Source organism: Nymphaea colorata, chromosome 4 (genome assembly GCF_008831285.2).
Source record: "Nymphaea colorata isolate Beijing-Zhang1983 chromosome 4, ASM883128v2, whole genome shotgun sequence".
Classification (NCBI taxonomy): Eukaryota; Viridiplantae; Streptophyta; class Magnoliopsida; order Nymphaeales; family Nymphaeaceae; genus Nymphaea; species Nymphaea colorata.
In genome coordinates this window covers 19,662,648-19,675,468 of record NC_045141.1, presented here as the reverse complement: position 1 = coordinate 19,675,468, position 12,821 = coordinate 19,662,648, and the positions used below count along the sequence as shown (strand labels likewise).

Below are 12,821 nucleotides of genomic sequence, written 5' to 3'. Positions count from 1 at the left end.
TCTTATTTTACCAAAACACCCTTCGCTTTTTAATTGATTGTTCATGCTTCTTCCACGATGATTGCTGCTTCGAATCGATGCAGTTGGGATTCGCGTCCAAATTCGGGAACTTTTCTTGAATGCAACAACTTATCCAGATAAAATGGGATAACCAGAGATATTAATTGAGGCCTAACTATTAACATTTTCTACTAACTGGGCAGTGCCAGGATGATCAGATTTGGATTCGAGATGCTCAAATTTCAAATCACATAACTGCATCCAATTTTTTATACTTAAAAACTGATTTGAACTTAGATTATGTAAGCAAATCCTGTTTTCCAATTCAACATACATCAAATGTGAATCCGATTGTTAGTCTTGTTATTCCAATCCGACCAATCACACTCAGCAACTCAGATTGAATATGAGATAACGTCCAAATCATTGACATCTCCAGCGTTCCCCTTCACTGTGTGATTTCCAAGATTTTCCCACTTTACTGGTTTTTAACAGTATTCTTCTATCGATTTGTTCTTTATATCTTACTATCCTGATGTAAAACATTGAGGTACAAGACTATATTAGTCTACATGACATTATGTTTTGGCGTCAGATGATATATTTTTTACCATACATTCGAATATAGTGGTAGGTTGTATCTAATATTAAAAATATTGTGGTGGGTTACTTTAGGACCATATATTAACTTATATGGTGACATTTGGTTTTGGATTTTCTGTGAAAGAAGTCAAGGAGGCAAGGACTCAGATGGCGTTTCCCTGAGAAAAGTTTCAATTTCCAGTTTTTCAAGATTGATGATAAAGAGAGAAAAAAAAATGTTTATGTTTCTTGAGGGCGATAATGATCACTAGAAAGTCAATCTCTTCTTGCATTCATAATGAAGCTTCATTGGTAATTACTTCACATTGGGATCAACTCAAAAGCCTTCATGCTTGACTCGTTCATAACTTTTTTTTTTAAGCTCTCAAACAATGACCGTGAGTACCAAATGCTTAAATTTATAACATGTAACAAATTTGAAAATCAAATGTATAAATCAAATTTATAGGATTTGTATATCAAACATTTAACATATGTATACATATCTCTCACAAATCGCAATTCAACTTGTTTTAATATGACACAATGGTACAAACGCGTTTGTTGTTCGGATGGTATAGATGTATTGAAGATGGTAACAAGCATAGAAACCGACTATTTATTTGTATTTTATAGAAAAGATATTTTAATTTGCTAACCTATCAAATTTGATGTTTTTGTTACTTATTTTTTGTCATAAAAGAACATTCAAAATGCTCTTTCTCTCTCTCTCTAGAATATATATATATATATATATATATATATATATATATATATATATATATATATATAGAGAGAGAGAGAGAGAGAGAGAGAGAGAGAGGAAAGAGTGATGCAGTAGATAAACATGTGTTTAGTTACAGCACATATAGAGTATTAATAGGAAGGAGAATAGAAAAACTAGATTTTGATTTCTATCAAAGATCGACAACGATAGCTTCTGAATTTGTTTCTTCAATATTAAATGCTCAATGAAAACAGAGAAATAAATTTGGTGCCAATCATGGTGTCATACTTAAAGGGCTGTTTGGCAACGAGAACAATTTATTACTATTGTCAAACTACTACATTAATTAACTGATTATAATCAAATAAGTGGCAAATGGATTTGATTTCGTGGCCGGTTCAAGAGTAATTCCCTGGTGGATCCCCTCGCTAATTTAAAATTTAGAAAAAGAAAAGAAAAATGGTGAAAAAGCAAGAAATATTAATTGAATATGCAAATATGCTTGATTTGATGTGATAAGTTGATGAAATTGTAATGTCTTAGATACGATGACATTGCATAAGGTAAGAGTAATGCCATATTCTTCTTTACTTCTTTCTTTTCTTGGTCAGTTGGAAACCAAAGTCTTAATTAATTAGGTTGGAGGAATAAGAAACCTTGTCTGCTAGGGAATTTAATACTTTGCATCTATTTTGATTCGTTTGAAGGAGAAGCTGCTTTAAGTAGGAAAAGAGACAAACCTCGAATGAAACCTTTGCTTCTATTGGAACTTTGTGAATGAGATATTTTTTCTTGCTATCTCGAATCAATCTAATCAACTCTTAACCTGCAATTTTATTCTATGAACTTTTCTTGGGAGTGGTGGAGTGAGAAATTTGTGGCAAAGGAGCACTAATAAAAAAATCATATAATTGAGGTGCACTAATATGTAATAAACTAAAGTATGTGGAGGAACCAATATAGAAATAAAATTGGCCTTTGTGGGCAACTGCCTACACAAGCTCGCACCTAGCGAAGCAACTGCTTCTTGGTAAAACTTTGGGGATTCCCTCCTCCAAGTGTGATAAATAATGAGATAATGCTATTTTTATAAGGTGTTCAAGCAGAAAATGTCAGGATACAAAAATGTTTTGTGGTGGACTCAAAATTTTTTGCTAAGAGGCACTAACACAGCCGAAATTGTGGAATTTTAGAATTAAAATTCTTATTTTTGACTAACTAGAAATTGTGTTATAAAAAAAAAAAAATGATTCCAGAATTACAGGTTCATTCTTCAATCAAAATTCTAGCATTGTTATTGTACCCTTGGGGTGGAATTATAATTCCTGAATTTTAGAATTTTTTTCATCTTTCCTTAGGGTACATGTAATGATGATTTTAATTCATAAATTTTAGAATTTTAATTCATGTTGTATCAAACACATCATTTTCAATTCTAAAATGAATAAAGAATTCCTTATTATCAAATACAAAGGAAAACTAGAATTGGAATTTTGTTCTAATTCCAAATCTAAGTGAAATTTTGTTTCTAGAATTTTAATTTTAGAATCAAAATTCAAGACCATTAAACGCGTCTATATTTCACTTCATTTGGATCAACCTACAAGCGATGTATGGGGAAAATGTTTCCATACATTGTTGGACATGATACGACTTGGACGAGGAGCTACTTGGACAAATTATTACTTTGTGATTGGTAAATTCAATCATCTCCTCATTCAGTTGGCCAAAAGGGCTATCCGTACCTGGCCAGATGGATTGGTTTGAACTCTCTAAGTTGAAGAGAGAGAGAGAAAAAAAGAAGAAGAAGAGTTAATGTTGTGGCATGCGTCTGTTGCCTCAAGGCCTAGCTATGGAGAAGGCTTCCTGTGTCATATATGGAAAGAGAGGAATAGCTGAGCTTTTAGACAGAGCGACTACCAAAATAGGACATGATAAACATACATCACGTTGTTAAGTCAGTTCAGCACGTCCAAAGAAAGTGGTGTTTTCCCTCATCGTGAGAAAAGCTCAGTTCTTTTCCTTAGAAGGGCGACATCACTATGTTCTGTCAGTCTTTTCCTGCAAGCTGTATGTGCTTGACTGCTTGCTCGGCCTTCCCACAATGTGGATACTTTAGTTTATGTTCCTCATTCCCCAAATCGACCTTCTTCATTCACCTTAATTTTCTTTATCTGTTTCCGTTCGCCAACTTTTGATGATCGTCTCTTAAAAGCTGGACTTTCCAGCACTTTGTTCATGAGGACCTATGTTCTTTATATCATCGTCTCTTTAGTGAGGGTGGTAATGGTTCCAATTGTTTGTAATTATTCATGCCACAGCAAAGCTGTCTTCATGTGCCCATCTGCAGTATCATGACCATGCAGCAAACCAAAAGTGTCCCGTCTCTTCTATTTAACACCAGTGAAAAGGCTTCATTTTCTTTAAGCCTTCTTTGATCACTGTAGTACTATATATTTTATGGTGAATTCTTTAAATCATTTTGCTGTCTAGACTTTTTCCTATAAAATGTATTACAGAAATTTTCGGAAATGGATATTGCTTGTTTTTATGATTGGATATGTCCACTGCAAATTGGACGTAAAATTCTCATTTAACTAATCTTCATACTCTGATGTTTCTTCGTTAAAATTATTACAGGGTGCTGCTCTTCAAGGCAAAGAAATTTGTGCAACTTCATAACCAGGAAAAGCACAGGGATAATGTTGTGTAAAGCTGAAAAGGAAGCTGGTATTCAAGACACTGGACAGCTTTTTCTTGGAATGGATTTTGGTACATCTGGTGCTCGGTTTGCTCTCATTGACAAGCATGGAAAACTTTATGCTGAGGGAAAAAGAGAATATTCAAATCCATCATCGTAAGGGCATGCTATGCTTAGCCTTGGCATATTATGTTAGTTACTGTCTTCTGGTACTTTTGCTTATTCACATGGCATTGTACACCTTCACTTATGGACACCATGTTCAACAGATACCAACATTTTCTACAATATTGTTTTGTAGTTGAGAAAATATTTTAGTTTCTGTTTTTATGTCCTTAGATTCTGAAAACTCTTAGAAAACTTAAACCCTGGTAATTTTGGGTCCGTCCCTTTATTTAAACACATGCATGTGCTTATTAGTGGATATATTTACTGATGGAGGGAAGGAAGATATTGTTACCGTATGCTGTAGAGGTTCTTTTTCTAACCTTGGTAACTCTTTCTAGCCAGAAGTGCTTTTGATTTCCTTTCCTAGCCCGCTTCTTCTGACCAATGCTTCTTGACTACTAAGAGACTTCACCTACTCTATCATAACAGCTACAAGCTTTATTACTCAAACAGTTACATGAATGTCAATGTTTCATATTCTTTCTCAAATTGAGAAATTTACATCCATGTTCTGCATTTTCGTTGTTGATTCATGACAAAACATGAGTATTTCTAATTAGATACCTCCTCCTCTTTGCACTTGAATCCAAAGTCTTTCAAGGTATGAAGGAAAAAACAATCCTTCTAAACTTTGTATAGGCAATATGCATTATGCACTCTAGCCAATCTTTGCTTTCACCATGTTAATCTTTTGCCTACACATCTAGACAGGTCCATAGCGAAATAGATTGGGCAACTTCCTGGAAGAATGTACTTTTCAAAATTCTTGAAGATATACCACAGACCCTTTGTTCCCGTGTTTCTTCCATATCAGTTGATGGGACATCTGCAACCACAATGATGATTGACAGGTCGGATTTCAAGTTCTATCAGTACCCTAATTATTCTTTTCATATTTAAGTTGGACTGATGAATTTCACAATTAGGTAAAAGCAAAAAAAAAAAATGTACATTGTACTGAGATTGTCTATAAGAACATAGAACATGAATAATTAAACGTGCCTTCTAATATCAAAAATAAAATCATTATCACCCTTGAGACTAGTCTTAATATAATTAGCAAGCAATCGTATTGTCATAATGCTGCCACCATGACGACATAACCTCCACTACGAAACCCCCAAAAAAAAAAAAAATCATAAAGAAAGAACAAAAAAAGTCTCTATCTAATGAAGCTCTATCCCACCAACAAAACAATTTTAAGCAATATTTCTAAATTGGTCCCCAGTCTTGCTCTTTTATTCAATTTGGGGGCCTGGTTTTGCAGCTCAAGTTCTACAACCCATTTAGTTTCTTTCCTTTTGAAGAGGTTACTCTCTCAGTTTTAATCTAACTATTGAGCCGTTCTTTGAAGAAGATCGAGAGTTCTATAACCACGGCACTTCATTATTGGCATAAGGTAAGTAGGTATCTCCTAGATTTAGCTCCTCAACTATGAAGATTTTTCCCGGTGAGCAAGAGGGTTATTCTACCGCTCGAGTGAGGGACAAAGACCCATTTTTTCCCTTTGATTTAAAGTTTAGAGCTGCGTCGATGTCAGGTGGTGAGGTTTTTCTATGCTTCAACTTACATGACGAAGACTTCTAAGTTGAAGAAAGTTAAAAGTTCGATAACGAGAGACTTCACGATTCATATAATCCAACGCAGAGATCTGCTAATCTTAACCCCAAACATTTGGAACTCTGCATCGAATTCATGAAGAAGTTTCGATCTGAAAACGAGAGATGGAAACCAAAAGAATATGGCATTTTGGCAGGGCTTCAGCTTCCCAAATGGAGCACGATTAGCACTTCTACACCAAAGCCCCATATTGGTTTATTTTCCCTTTTTTCTCTTTAATTTATTAATTAAATAACATTTTTAAAACTAAACAAATGCTTATTTTTTCAACTAAAATAAAAGGGAACTTAAGTACAATTCACAGAAGGAGAAATATTTATCTACATAAACTGTTTTAAAGAGTTTTCACCTTCAAAATCCAATGGATTAACCACTACCCATTTGAATTAACTGCGTTAGAAACCGGGTTTAGCATCAAATCTAGTTTCAAGTAACTTATTTGGACACTAAAACCAACTTGGGTCATCTAATCTTCTAGCAGTTTTACATCAAGAACTTAATGAAATGCATGCTTACTGCTTGATAAGGAATCAAATAACCTTGCTTACACACTTCTTAGCCCACTAAGCCCTTAAGTTTAGGATCATTACTGCTCAGTGCTTACAGCCGCATACTTTCATTCTTCTTGCTACAATAAATGCTCAAGGGATGCAAACCGATTGAATGCGATCGATTTCTCAAAGCCATTATTATCACATCCAAATTGTTGATCTAAGGTAAGAAGGGTCTGATTAAGATGTTAAAAAACTCAAATTCGAGTTTGAATCAAAATCTTCATAAAAACCAATGTCCGAACTAAAATCCATTTAAATGTGGAGCAGATCTCTTTTGACAGTCGATGAAAATCATTCATTAACTGCGTTGATGACAGTAAAATCATTCATTAACTGCGTTTAAGGGTGTTTGATGCAGAAACCAAATTTCTTGTGACATCATTTTATAGATCGAGCAGGTAAATTTTTTTTTTCCTTGAATCAAAAGCTGACGAGTACCTGGGTGGACTTACGTGATATCTATTATGCACCACTCAATCTCAATGTCAACTATGGAACAGTTGTGCATTTTAAACCGAGTCTTGTTTTGATTCAGTCCTTTCAAGACAAAAATCCGCTGATCCAAACTTGTTTCTTCGTCAGAATTCTGATCCGGTAAATGGGACCATAGTGAATATCGTCTCGGCTCTTCAATGAAACAGTGCAGGGGCCCAAAAGATTCAGGCCAATTTATACTAGCCGATACGGTCCACTGTCTCTCTGTATCGTTCCAATTTTATCGGATGTCTCGTTCCTAATGTTCCGATGTTTTCCAATACCAAGTTTCATTCTGGTAAATGTTTCTAAGTGTACTTCGATCCACTGTAAACGGGTTGGATCTCAAATAGCTAAAGTCAAGCAAAAATTAGATCTGATATAGAAGAGAATGAACCCGTTTGCAATTGAACCGATTCAGGAGGTTTGACTTAAAATTTCTAAGTTGGTCAAAATTTTGATACTCATGATGCACACCCCATGTGAGACAAATAAAAATTATACCTATAAGCATCATTCTTTAAATTGAATTGATAATTGTGCTTATCATGTTCTACTTATTAAAGACGTGCAATTGACTCAGTTACTTTTTAGATGTATTTTTTTTGGCAGGAGAAAATTCAACACAACTCGGATCATGCAGAGGATTGATAGTGAAAAGCTCAAACTTTCAACCAATTTCATCTTATCTAAAATATGTTGTTAGCAAATTAACATTCAAAAGTTTTTTTTTTGTTTGGTTTCCAGTAAACATTGAAATCATCAAAATGTTTAACTGACCAAAGAAAATGTCGCATCTGAGATTAAGTGAAAATTGCACCTGTAAGGTATTTTTTTTTTCAAGCAATGAATAAAAGGTGTGTCACCTGTTTAATTTTTATGGGTGTTGGTCCACTAGACCATAAATAATGAGATCAGGACACTATAGTTGAAAACTGTACTATATTCCACAGGTTCAAACATGACCAAGAATCCCAAAAGCAAAGAGTATGTGAGGATCTTCGTGGGTTGTTAACTTCATGCTCATCCAGGGCATCTGAAATGTTTTTTATTGAATTTGAAGTGACACATGTATTTATCATCTTTTTATTTGGTAAAAGCTGAACGAAGCCAGTTGCTTTAGACACATAAGTAGTTCCTTGAGCAGAAAGTTTATCAGCTCAGATCGTGCGAGATTTGATTTGATTCGTGACAGATTACAAATTCTTCATTAAATTATTTGATCTACACTATATACTGTATATTATTCGTAAATAATGCATCATTAAATATTTCTTATTTAACATGAAAAAGCATAGCAAAGTGCCCAATTGACAAACTCATAGTTTAATTTATAAATGTATCATTAACGAAAAGAAGCCAAGCTTGTGCTATGTGGGATCGTATGTAATGGACCTGTCCAGAGTTCACCAGAGAGAGAGAGAGAGAGAGAGAGAGAGAGAGAGAGAGCCAGAGAGATTTAAAGTCCCATTGAAGGGGATTTGGTAAAATCTGCGTGGTTAGCAGAGTAAACGCCTGCCGACCTTCGGTTGCCTTTAGCCCTCTCCTTTTTTTTCTCCTTTTCACTCTCTGTTGTCGGAATCTGAACAAAGGTGTTAGCATTAGCTTCTCTTACTGCTTTCCTCATCCTTCTCTCATTCGTTCTGTGCTCTCTCACCAACAAGAAGGAAGAGAAAGGGGGAGGAGAGAGGGAGAGACTTTTTGTTTTTGTCTAATTTTCTCGAGGAAAATCTGAAGAAAGAAGGCCGAAGTGGAAGGCAACCATGTCTTCTCCAAGCAAACGCCGAGAGATGGACCTGATGAAACTGTAACCGCCTATTGATTCTTTGAAAATCTTTTATCTTTTCCTTCTGTTGGGTTTTTCTTAGATTTCTCTTTCTCTTGTTTAATGGTGTAGAATGATGAGCGATTACAAAGTGGAGATGATTAATGATAGCATGCAAGAGTTTTATGTAGATTTCCATGGGCCAAACGAGAGTGAGTCTTTATCGACCATCTTATTTTTTCTCTTATGCCACTGTCTTTTGCTCATGACCCCATGTGGGTACCTCCTTTTTTGCAATTATTGCTTACATATGTGGATTTATATGTTGCTCTATTTGACATAGTGCCACCTCCTTCATCATCTTCGTTAATGTTGCCTTTTGTTTAAATGGTTTCTGTTGGTTGGCTGATAGCAGCACTTTTTCCTTCAAAGGCTCTGGTTCTAGTATTGAGCTTCAGTACATGCCTTTTCTCCTTTCTTTCTGGCATACACCGTTGCCTTTTATGGGCGACGTGATAAGTTACCCACGGCATATCATCAAATCCTGTCTTCACAGTTCATTTCGATTCTGATTTCCTATGTTCTTCCTTTGCTTATACATTGATATCGTGCTTCTCGTTTTGGGATTTCGCCCCGTGTACTAAGAAATGTTTTTTTTTTTTTTTTGCGAGGAAAGTGTTTTGGATTAGTTCCTCCCTGGTTTTTCACTTCTGATAATCAATTTCGTGCTTCATTGCAAATCTAAATCTTATATTACCATCCTTACCGGCTATTTTAAAATCGTCATTGCGTCTCATGTTGATGGATTTGTTTGGGTTGTTATGTGGAAACATTTACTGTGATATCGTTGAGCTCTGTTGCTGTGATGGATTCTGCATCATTGGTCTGTTAGAAACTTAACAACCCAAACAATCCATCACAGCACGAAAAAAGCAAAAAGATCTTCCCTCACTAAAATAATCTCACAGATGCAACAGAGCTCAACGACATGAGATCTTTCGTGCTGTGATGGATTCTGCTACATCAATTGCTCAAAGTCTATGATTTGACTCATTAATTGTGTAGTCTCCAATTGTATGTCTCCTGAATTAGTACTGTACGAATCACCCGTTGCAAAATTTCTACATCACATGTAAGCGATTTTACACACCAGAATATATGATGTTTCGCTTGTTCTCGAAGAAAGAAAGCCACCATTTTTTTGGGCCTTCTTTGTTGCTTATGTGGATGAGTTTGTTCACAAGGATAAGAAGACTTACATGCACCATGACAGGTCCTTACCATGGAGGAGTGTGGAGGATCAGGGTCGAACTGCCAGATGCCTATCCTTACAAATCTCCATCTATAGGTTTTGTTAACAAGATATATCATCCAAATGTTGACGAAATGTGAGTTCTGACTTCCTAACAACCGGTCTTTTTTGTGCTATTTATGGGGTGTCTAACACAAATATACCCAATCTGTTAAGTAATGGAACTTTTATTGCTCTCAAAATATTGTAGGTCTGGTTCAGTGTGCCTGGATGTGATCAACCAAACTTGGAGTCCAATGTTTGGTAACATAATATTGAACCATGTTTCCACTTTGTAAACAACTTAGTTTCTCCTTGAGGTCAAAATGGATGCCAAAATCTTCTTGCATAATAGTGTCATTGTTTTGCAGACCTTGTCAATGTTTTCGAGGTATTTCTTCCCCAGCTTCTTCTATATCCCAATCCATCGGATCCATTGAATGGAGAGGCTGCTGCTTTGATGATGCGTGATCGAGCTGCTTATGAGCAAAGAGTTAAAGGTATATTCAGTGAATTTGTATTAAAACATGTAGATAATTTCAATTTTACTTTCTAAATGATTTATTTTCTCATTTTGTTTCAATTTACAATTATCATGGATTCTTTTAAGAACATCCATTTATATGCTAAAAAAATGCAACAAGTCTTTCCCACCAACAAAGAGGAGGGTACCTTGTTGACTGATTTCATAAATTTCTGCTTCCTTGGGAACATAAGATTAAGATATTTTGTTTACAGTTTTCATATGCTACCTACATGTTAAATACAATGAATTGCCTCATTTCAATGATAATATCGGTATTGTAAGGAATCACTAGTTTAAAAATTACCGTGGCTTTTAAGTTTTCCCTTGTCATGAGTCATCCAAAGTTTCTTTGTCCTTGAAAATCGTTAGACTTACTATCAGTTGTATTATTTTGGCAATTTGCCAATTCAAGTGGATAAGAGTTCTGCACTATATGCTGGTTCATCAAAGATCATACTTATTTGTGGCAACCTTCTGTATAATCCATGGAAGGTTTTGCATGCTTTATCTGAGTTATCATGGACATGATTTTGGTAGTTTTGATTAGTAAAACAAGTTACTTGAATGGGCACGTGAATGAAGGTTGACATAACAGAAAATTTAAATGTGGGGAATCACGATAGACCTCAACTACTCAAAGCAACTGCAGCTTGCAGCTTCTCGCATTTTAGAGATAAGGAATCTTCTCTAAAAATTTGCTGCTAAGTTAAGAAAATCTTTATTTTGTACTTTGAAATTTAAAGCTAAAAAAAATGCTGCATTTTGTCAATGGATTTTGACTTTCTTGTCCTTGATCAGACGTGCTTCATTTCCCAAGCAACCTGTTAGCTGAGAGATGTATGCAATCTGTTACACCACTTATTATCTAGGTAGGTGTTTCAGAAGTTTATTATTTTAGGCCTCCTTCAATGTCCATTGTCCGTTCTCCCATAAAAAAGTTTAAGCTTAAGCCTCACTTTTAAATTGTATGTTTGACAATGGTATTAAACTTCCCCTTTTGAGTGCTGTCAACTCTGTCTAAATATGAACATGCATTCATGACAACTGAAATTTGTTTGAGATGTAACCAACCTGTTTATTGGTGGTAACCTGTGGATTTTCATAGCAAAAAGACCAGAATACACTGATGATTTGAATTAAGAGTTGGGCACCAATACTCATGCTGCGGTTTTCTGTGTTTCTCACCTTTTTCTGCCCAAAGTGACGAACACAGTGCCCCTTCCAGGGTTACGTGTAAACCGTTTCCTTTATAAGTAGCCTTTCTACTCCCATATCTTTTCTACTTTCAGTTGCTTTACTTAAGGGACCCATCGCTCAGTGCTTTTTCCTTGACGGGCGCATAAGGCGTCTCACATTCATAATTTTCTGTTCATGTTGCTTTTTTTTTTTTTTTTCTTTATTTGGGAGTGAAAAACTTTGAAATGCTTTGGCTAGTTCCTCATGTCCTCTCTCCAGCTCACCCTGTTTCACAGAAGCAGCATAGAACTGAGCTTTTAAATGCCTAATTTATCTGCATGATTTTGCCTTTTTAACATATTTAAGGAATACAAGTTTGCTTTCTGTTTGACTATTATTACTACATTAAATCTGTATGAGACTAATTTGTGCAACCCGTCTTACCTGGATATACTCTTCTCATTTAACTCTCAAAATTTTCATGCAACCATAATCTATCGTTGCCCCCAGCAGCTGAACTAACTGAGATAGTTACCTATTTTGGCAGAGCATCCTAACGTAGATATCCTTAAGAAAGACGGTGAAAAACAAACGCAAAACCACATTCAGTCCAGATTTGAGGATATGAGCTTTCTAAAAAGTTATCATCACATGAATGTTCTCTAATGGGGCTTTACTTACGATATTCTATAGAAAGTTGAACACAAAGGACACTGGAAAAATAAATGTCGCCAGTACAAAATTTGAGAAATTGTGAGCCCTTCGATTATTTATTATCATATGAGTAAAGCAAATTCGGGGCTTCCTTTGCCTTCAATTCATGTTTCCATGACGCCGAGTGGAATTGCTGAATTCCTGCTTTCTCCTTCATAGAGAAATTGAAATCTGAGTTGTTTTTTCTGATGCGTTATTCACTTCTCCATCCAGAGTATTGTGAAAAATATGCCAAGCCGGAGCATGTTGGTATTGTTCCTGAAGAAAAAAGTAGTGACGAAGACGTGAGTGAAGACGAGTATGCATCGAGCGATGAAGCAGTGGCTGGGCAAGCTGATCCTTGAAAAAATTGCACACTGTATCTACACACGTGTTTTAACTCCTTGTAAATCAAACGGAACGTTCTATCTTACACGATGTCTTGAAACTGTAAATAATCATGTACTTGGATGCTTGGATTTCTGTTGATCTGGAATACTTTCTGCTGAAACTGGCATCAAAGGGCAGGAACCTTATGTGCAAA

At 35.5% G+C, this 12,821-nt stretch overlaps 2 protein-coding genes across 2 annotated transcripts; both read left to right on the top strand.

Moving 5' to 3' along the window:
* Positions 1-3,952: 3,952 nt before the first annotated feature.
* LOC116253529 (D-ribulose kinase-like) lies at positions 3,953-5,093 on the top strand. The gene is made up of 2 exons (XM_031628375.2): positions 3,953-4,166; positions 4,886-5,093. The coding sequence occupies exons 1-2, from the start codon at positions 4,012-4,014 to the stop codon at positions 5,076-5,078; spliced, it is 348 nt and encodes a 115-aa protein (XP_031484235.1). The 5' UTR covers positions 3,953-4,011; the 3' UTR covers positions 5,079-5,093.
* Positions 5,094-8,219: 3,126 nt separating this feature from the next.
* LOC116252161 (ubiquitin-conjugating enzyme E2 4) lies at positions 8,220-12,813 on the top strand. The gene is made up of 6 exons (XM_031626262.2): positions 8,220-8,633; positions 8,724-8,803; positions 9,865-9,979; positions 10,094-10,146; positions 10,254-10,382; positions 12,512-12,813. The coding sequence occupies exons 1-6, from the start codon at positions 8,590-8,592 to the stop codon at positions 12,640-12,642; spliced, it is 552 nt and encodes a 183-aa protein (XP_031482122.1). The 5' UTR covers positions 8,220-8,589; the 3' UTR covers positions 12,643-12,813.
* Positions 12,814-12,821: the final 8 nt, after the last annotated feature.

Excerpts from the sequence above, each read along its gene's own strand:
- LOC116253529 (XM_031628375.2), top strand. The coding sequence starts at position 4,012 with ATGTTGTGTAAAGCTGAAAAGGAAGCTGGTATTCAAGACACTGGACAG. Across the intron at positions 4,167-4,885 it reads GAATATTCAAATCCATCATC|ACAGGTCCATAGCGAAATAG; the intron begins GTAAGGGCATGC and ends CTACACATCTAG.
- LOC116252161 (XM_031626262.2), top strand. The coding sequence starts at position 8,590 with ATGTCTTCTCCAAGCAAACGCCGAGAGATGGACCTGATGAAACT. Across the intron at positions 8,804-9,864 it reads TTTCCATGGGCCAAACGAGA|GTCCTTACCATGGAGGAGTG; the intron begins GTGAGTCTTTAT and ends GCACCATGACAG. Across the intron at positions 10,383-12,511 it reads TTATGAGCAAAGAGTTAAAG|AGTATTGTGAAAAATATGCC; the intron begins GTATATTCAGTG and ends TTCTCCATCCAG.